Source organism: Cyprinodon tularosa, unplaced genomic scaffold (genome assembly GCF_016077235.1).
Source record: "Cyprinodon tularosa strain WSP-4 unplaced genomic scaffold, ASM1607723v1 ctg1532, whole genome shotgun sequence".
Classification (NCBI taxonomy): Eukaryota; Metazoa; Chordata; class Actinopteri; order Cyprinodontiformes; family Cyprinodontidae; genus Cyprinodon; species Cyprinodon tularosa.
In genome coordinates, this window is record NW_024038367.1 from 35,226 (window position 1) to 43,389 (window position 8,164).

General features: G+C 37.3%; 1 protein-coding gene across 1 annotated transcript; it reads right to left on the reverse strand.

Annotated features, from left to right (window-relative positions):
• Positions 1–403: 403 nt before the first annotated feature.
• LOC119779939 (synaptic vesicle glycoprotein 2A-like) lies at positions 404–5,274 on the reverse strand. Its single transcript, XM_038279801.1, has 2 exons — positions 5,094–5,274; positions 404–3,019 (listed from the first exon to the last, which is right to left on the reverse strand). The coding sequence occupies exons 1-2, from the start codon at positions 5,186–5,188 to the stop codon at positions 2,836–2,838; spliced, it is 279 nt and encodes a 92-aa protein (XP_038135729.1). The 5' UTR covers positions 5,189–5,274; the 3' UTR covers positions 404–2,835.
• Between the last annotated feature and the right edge of the window lie 2,890 nt (positions 5,275–8,164).

Here is an 8,164-nt window from a genome sequence, read left to right on the forward strand (position 1 = left end):
CTAAGAGAAACACTTAAAAAAACATTTTCTTTAGGCTGGCGTATGGTAGCAAACTGGATCAAACCAGTTATTTTACCAACTGCTGGATCCAAGATTAGTTGTAGCAAGAGACCTTTTGTAATATTTAAGATAAATATTTTTTAAACAATTAAATAAAAATAATGTAAGCTGTTTATTTGTATTAAACTTAAATAAAATTTTGTTGAAATGACATTACCATGTCGTTTAAGGTGCAATGCATTTTGAGAAGAATAAATGAGATACGCTAGGTGCTGTAGCGCTAGCTCCCTCCAGCAAAAACAGCAATGAGTGATGTTAGACCTTTTCAGTTTTAATATATATATGCGATATAGAAATCATAAAAGGTTGTGAGGATGAGGAGGACCAAATGGGGTAGGGGGTGGGGGGGGAGGTTAGCGAAATGCTAATCCAGATGAAGAGCTAGGCTACAAAGAGCCCCAGTGTCTAACTGAGGCTAATTACACTTAGCATCAGCATCAGAACATTTTCTCAGATATATTAGAACACTGTTACGACTGCAAGATGCTTCACTGTCACCTTATGCATACACGGTGCGATTTTTTCAATCATTGCACGGAGCTACAGCTCACACTTCACGACAAAACCACAGGGTTTTGTCGTAAAGTGTGAGCTCACAGCTCATGATGTATGTGCAGCACGACGCTCTGATGTAATCTACCTGCTCACACTGTACGTCTAAAAACCACGTTGGACTCAGTTCCGCAGTGAGATGTTGCTACTCGGAATCGTCTATCCAAAAGCCAAATGAGTAAAGGAGGAATGTGAAGCTAACTATTGTAGAGTGAAATGCGCTGCCTTGGCAATTTGCGCAATTTTGTGCTGAAAACCCTAAAAAGAAAAGGTGACGACGTATTTGGACAAAGACATGGCTGATAAAACGTGGCTACTACGGTCTGTCCCACTGAGCGATTTGCCCACAACGGCATTTGCTCACGATCCCTGATCGGGAGTTGGTCGTGAGAGGCTGATCGCCCCCTGTACACTACACGTCGTGTAGTTTACCCCTTGTACACTACACAACGCACAATGCACGACAAGGCTGAAAGTCTTGCCGATTGGAAAATTCTCGCACGACTGGAAAGTCGCCGCGAAAAGGGCAAAAAAATCGCACAGTGTAAGCCCGACTTTAAACAGTCATTCGTTATATTCTTATTTTGATTCAATGTTAGCTTCTGCTAACAGTGTTAGCTCTAGCTAATATATATAAACCCTAGATCACAAGCCAATCAAATTTGTTTGTTTCAACAGACATCTCATGTGACGCAGTGTGGCATTCTCTAAGTTTACACCAATCGAACGCAAACAATAGCTTTCCTATTTTTACTCTGCAAGTTTCAGACCAGTGAGACCTAACTCATTTACCCAGGATGCATTGCACACGTAAAAAACATGGGGTAAAAATCATAACATTGGATAAATAATTTTTGAAGTATTAATTAGTTTTGTTTACAAAATATAAACAATGATTTTGAAGTTGATAGGAAAATTAGTTAACTTATTTAGGCCAAAATGTTTAACTAATCATGGATCCCTTCAATAAATTAACATAAAATTCTCTCTGCTGCACCAAGGTCCAATATTCCGATCAGTAAGATGACCCACGATAATATAAACATTTAATTCTCGGAGAACACTAAATATGGCTGCACCAAAACAACCTAAATATGAGTCTTCTCATCACTCTATATCTTTCATACATTTCAAGGTAACCAAATTTTGTGCAGTGTGCTCTAAAATTATCTGGGAAAGGTTTGTTAAGACTATAATAATAATAAAAAAAAAACATGTCCTGTTAAAAATACTACATAAGTTTGATGGAGAACGAATGTAGTAAATTTCTGTTTACACGTTACAGTGTTGATTTTAAAGTTTACGTACAGTTCATACTTTGTGACATGCATAACACCCTCCGCAACAACTCAAAGACAAACATCCCGTATAATTGTAAAGGTGAAGGGGGGGAAAGGCAGTTCTCACAAGGGGATATACAGCTGGACAGGAATAAAGATCAACTGGGAGAATCTAAACATTTTCCTTGGGAAAATGTCCTCATGACGAATGGATATCTGGATCGTGTCCCCTGGTTTTGTGCGATCAAACGTGATGCCATAAAGGGAGGGGGATTCATCTCAGATTTGTCACGATAACAAAAGCAAACCCGGAATGTTCTATTATCTACAAAATGGCAGTTAGTCTAGACACCAACACAAGACCTCAGGAGGAACAGAGTAAGGAAGGCCAAGACAAAGACGTCCTGGTGTTACCCCGCAGAATCAAAAATGCTTCCAATCAAGGCAGAAATTGCATTTTTGAGAAGATGTCCAACAAGGATGAAGAACTCACAACTTCAAAGGTGAGTTGATCTTGCTCAAGAGAACAAAGGTGAGGGCAGACAACTCTGCAATAATGGCTAGTGGTCATTTCTATAAGTCTGTTTGAGTTGCTCACTGACCTCCAACCCTGGATGTTTAGTTTTTTTTATACTTAGGGGGGAAAAGTAATGAAGTTACATCTATGTTGGTTTTTTGTTTAGTGTCCAGATTTATGCAAACATCTTTTATTCTGGATTATCGGGATGCAGCAACATCACAAACCGTTATAAGGGAGGATTACTGTCATGGCCAAATGTACCTCAACACACTCATGTTGTAGTTGACTGTTTAGTTGTGGATGTAGGTGAGTGGGGGGGGGGGGGGGGGGGGTTCAAAGGGCAGGATTCGATGGACTTTGTCGCTGTTTTCTTCACAGTGTGGCTTGAACTCTGCTGCCCTTTGCAGAGCTCTTGGTGCCACACTATTGCAGGACCTGTCCCCGCGTCTCTGGTAGTTTGAGGGCGAGAAAGCTGCCTGCTGCCAGCGCGCCCGAGGCAAACAGGATCGGTACGGCCTTGGTTATGCCAACGAATGAAGTGAAGATGCTTATGCCCAGCACGGCCGCCAGTTTACACAGAGCGTTGAGGAAGCCAAACGCTGTGGTTCTATGGAAAGAGGAGAGTACAATTGCAGTAAATTGTGTGTTGGTCGTTTGATTAGTAAATAAAATAAATTAGAGGAACATCTTAGGTCATAGGAAAAAGGTTTTTAAGTCTCGAGAAAACCTGGAAACCAAGTCCAGTGGATATTTTTTGAATTTTTACGGAATGACTATGACCTGGATGACTGAGAACCTTCATCAGCATCCGGAAAAAAGTTGTCAGGTCTTGGAAAAAAGGTGAAAGGTCTCAGGAAAAAAGTTTTAGCCATTAACTTACGTGTCACGAAAACAGCAGTGCTCTTTTTTTTTTTTTTTTATCTTGACCAACCAAGCACATATTTAAAAGCCCCAATGTCACCTACAATTATCTCAAACATTCACTCTACTTCATAAAAGTGAATTATATCAGTTTTAATCACTATTCCATCCAATGACCAACAAGGTATCATGGTAAATGGTGGGTTGTGTAAACTCTGGACTCAGCCTAAAAGTGTAGGAAAAGATCCAAACTTGCAGCAGTCTTATAAAGTTATAACCTGACTCCGCCAGATGGATTTGCTGCGCATATCCATCTGGAAACCTTCCGTTGAAGTAATTTTGGGAAGGGGCGAAAATACTGGTTAGCTGATTGGCCTATGTTGGTGATAGACGGGCCAAATAAACCAATCAGATCACCGAAGCATATGACGTACTATCAGAGCGACGACGAAAACACAACCACAAGCCAGGCACAAGCCAATTGATAGATCAAACTCTTACCCAAACCAGTCGGGAGAAGAGCAAAAACACCTTTTCCTCTTAGAAAAGCCTCCAGAGCAGTGTTTTGCTCTTCTTTCAGTGAACAAATACTCTGTAATTCCGATTAAACTTGCTCGATAGCCACGCTAACGCTAGTTTCATCGGCTGAAGCCGCCATGTTCTTTAGACTGAACTGTCGCTCTTCTCGTTGCGTCACACCTCAACCCGCCTCAAAGCCAACGCTGATTGGACGTTCGTTTGGTGAACAGCTCCAAATTTTCTTTAACGGAGAGTAGCCAGACTGATTAGCGAGTGAAACCTTGAAAGCTCGCGAGATCAGGATGGTCTCACGAGGCTAATAAAGTTATGGAATTGGAAAAAAAAAGAAAGGGGAGTTGGGAACTGGGACACCCTTCAACGTCAACTTTCTACAAACCAAAATTCAACTTTAAAGATGTTTTTGACAAGGCTGTAGTTAACTCAAATATCTGCTCTAGTGGTCAAGATTCCACCACAAAAAAAAACAACATGTTGTTTTCCATCAGACCAAAGACTTGATAATTTATTCCCAAAACCTGAGACCTGATTTTTTTTTATCTGAGAGCAGAAACCCTGTTTTTTTCTGAGACCTGATGACTTCCTGAAATTTCCTGATCCAACATAATGTCCTAAAGTAAACACTTAGCATTACTTTGGCAGCTGCTATTGCTTGTTATAACCTCATGGTGGAGGTATTTATCCTGCTATGAAATCAGCAGGTCTATCTCTGACAACAGAGTTAAAAACAATTTTTACATTTTGCTGCTCTAGAAATGATTTTTTTACTTTTTGATAAACCTTAGAGTGGCTCAGGTTATCCTGAGCTATATCTGTAGTTATGCTGCTATAGGTTTAGAATGCTGGAGGACATAAGGACAGCTTTTCATTATTCAGCTTTATTCTATCTCTATTCTCCCATTCTGCAGTATTTGTTAGTTAAACATCTAACTCTATGTTCTTTCTGTTTTTTTCTCATCATAGTGGCTTCATGTGGTCCCTCCTTTTTTGGTTGTGAGTCCATCCTGGAGAGAGATATCAGTCTTTCATTTTGTTTTATTCAATAAATTCCTCTGTTTGTAGACATTAATTAATTTACTTTCTTAAAGGGTTAGGGCAGGGTGGCAAAATTAGCTGTCAAGCCTAAACAGCAGCAATGATTACACCCGCCAACGTCATCCATCCCTGAAAACCAACCAATCGCGGAAGGGTAACTCCTCTGACGTAATTTAACACATGATCCACAGCAGCGATGCTGTCTTTAGGGTGTCAAAAGGAATTCAGAGCGTGTCTAAATCACCCACCTCTTATGAGACGGGTAGAGCTCAACGGTCAGCACGTCCAGGGAGTTCCAGGAGGCAATGCTGATCCCACCAAACAGGCAGTACAGAGCGATCATGGCTGACTCGCTGTTGCCGAAAGACAGGAAGAAACAGCTGACGCAAGAGATGACGCTGGAGCCGGCTGTGAAGAGAGGAGCCAAACAGAGAGACGTGGTGTGATTACTCTAGACAAGTGTTTGCAGGAAGGAGTGTTGCTCTGCTAATGAAAATATTTTTAGGTTTTATTAAGAACTATTTTCCTATTTAGTTCCTCTTTTTATCCTGCTAAACAAATTTCTAAATGCAGCTCTTAACGGTATTCACTCTGTTGTGGGTAATAAAATCATTAGGGGGGGGATCCTTCCTCCGGCAGCTGTAAGACTTAATATCCATCAATGCTCCCAACAAGCTGAAAAGGTGTTTACATCCATGCTGATTTTTGCATAGTTCCTTTTTTACTCACTTTAAATAACATGCTGCTTTTATTGCTGCTGTTTCTTTTACCCAATTACTGTGGAAATATCCACAGCTGTATATTTTGGTTCTTTATCATTTTTTGTGACTGCACATTATTTATATTCAAAATTATTTTCTTCCAACTGCACTGTATTTTGGATTTTTTTTTCACTTAGATCTCTTTTTATTTTCTATACTTCTGTGACCCTTTTACACACTGCAAAAACAATCTGGAAACGAGTAAAAATGTCTTAAAATTTGTGTATTTGGCATAATTCAAGCAAGTAAATAATAAGATTTGCTAATGGAATGAGTATTTTTACTCTTAAAATAAGATAATTAGATAATATCCACTTGGAATAAGACAACGCAATTGTTTTTTCTTATGTTAGATGTAAATTGCCTTATTCCATTGGCAAAGTGTATCACTTAACTGCTTAATTCGAGAAAGAAATGCTCTTTTTTAGAGAAAAATAAACTTACTTAGATTTAAATTTTTTGCAGTGCAATAATGACCGACGCTTTGCTGCTCTTAAGCCATAATTTTCCCATCTTGCAAAAAAAGGATTTTTCTTTTTATTCCTTTTTATTTGGCTGTGAAATATGATTTCACTCCTCCAAGAGTATCTATAATACAGGATATTTATCATATTTATGAGTTTTTTTGGGTTGAGATGAGGTGAGTGAGCAGATTCATTCTTTCTGCACTGCAAAAAAGGAAAATCTATACAAGTGTAATAAACTTGAATTCAGCATTTTGGTCTTAATACACTTGTTTTTCAATTAGGGATGCACGATATAATCGGCCCCCTATCGGTATCGGCCTTAAAACTGAATATCGGACATCGGCCACCCCACCGATATTTAACCCGATATTTGATCAGCTTCTAAGTTTCTAAAGTAAAAAAAAATACTACTTCTTCTTCTTCCTCAAAAACTTATTTTTTACAGACTTAAAAACTTCTAAAGACGAGGGAAAAAATATTGATACATTAAAATATCATAATATCTTCATATGCTGATATATTGCCATTTAAAAACACCATATCAATCTGTTTTACTGATGAAATATTGCTATATGTCATCGTTATGCTACAAAATCCCCCGAAAATTCGCAAAATTTTGCCATATTTTTATATGTTGATATATTGACGCGGTATCGATCTATATTACAAAGAAAATCTCACAAGTAGAGCGTAGCGATACTGCTAGATCACCATCTCTTCATTGTTTGGCCTGTGCAGGCCTCACAGGAGGGGGGGGGGGGGTATTTCGCTTAATTCTGTGACATTTCTGCTAAAATATTAATAAAAAAAAACGTTTTGAAGTTTTTGTCAAGTTTATTTTTCCCATACATTCACTACACTGCGAAAATTGGAAATCTAAATTAGTAAATTTTGCTTGAATTAAGCGCATTTTTTCTTAAAATTATGAGTTAAGTGGAATACTTTGCCAATGGAACTAGACAATTTACATTTAAAATAAGAAAAAAAAATTGCTTTGTCTTATTTCAAGTGCATATTAACTAATTATCTCATTTTAGGAGTAAAAATACTCATTCCATTGGCAAATCATCTTATTTATCTGCTTAAATTAAGGGTAAATACACTTAATTTAAGACATTTTTTACTTATTTCAAGATGGTTTTTGCAGTGTACACCTACACTGGAAAAAATCGAAGTCAATTTTTTCTTAAAATAAGTATATTTGTTCTTGAATTGAGGAGATAAAAGAGACATTTTGCCAATGGAACAAGACAATTTAGATTTAAAATAAGAAAACACAATTGTATTGTCTTATTTCCAGGGTATATTATCAACTTATCTTTTTTTAAGATTGAAAATACTCATTCCATTGGCAAAGTATCTAATTTACCTACTCAAATCAAGGGTAAATACACTTAATTTAAGAAATTTTTACTTATTTTTAGATCATTTTACCAGTGTAAATAATTAATTAAATTCTAGCTAAGAAAACCAGACTAGTTTTAAGCCTTTAAATGAACTGGTATCAGGTACATTTCCCTTGTTTTTAAACCTGTTGTATGCTTGTTTTGAGCAATAATTGGTTAGAGGTTATTTAATTATAAGCAATAATGACTAATAAATGAGAATACATGTTAACAAGAAAAACAGATTTTTATACTTGATTTAAGTTTTTTTGGATGCTTACTACTTGGATATTATGTTATTGTTTTAAGAAATCTTACCAAGTCTCATTTGCTTGCTGCACTGGCAGATTATTTTGCTCAAAATAAGCAATTATTCACTTAAAACACTATTTTTTTCTTATTTTTTAGAAGGCATTTTTTGTTGTGTGGGAGACAACATTGAATGTGTTAAATCCACCAACTAAAAGAAGGCTGGTATTTTTTTTTTTTTCATAGCCATCTTTAGGACTTTAGGACTTATACGATGAAAATAATAATACATCAGTTTTTGGCATTTACTTCATTTTTATTTCCTGTAACACAATTGCTTCATGTTAGCAAGGTAGCAATATACTTGAGGCAGGAACTCTCTTCCAACCTGAAGTGTGAAAACCACCTTTTTCCATTGGAGAACCATGGCTTAGAGGAGCTGATCTTTGTCCAGACC

Bases quoted from the DNA above. Each gene is read 5' to 3' on its own strand.
- LOC119779939 (XM_038279801.1), bottom strand. From the start codon at position 5,188: ATGATCGCTCTGTACTGCCTGTTTGGTGGGATCAGCATTGCCTCCTGG. The intron at 3,020-5,093 runs GTGGGTGATTTA...CTCTTTCCATAG, and splicing joins CTCTACCCGTCTCATAAGAG to AACCACAGCGTTTGGCTTCC.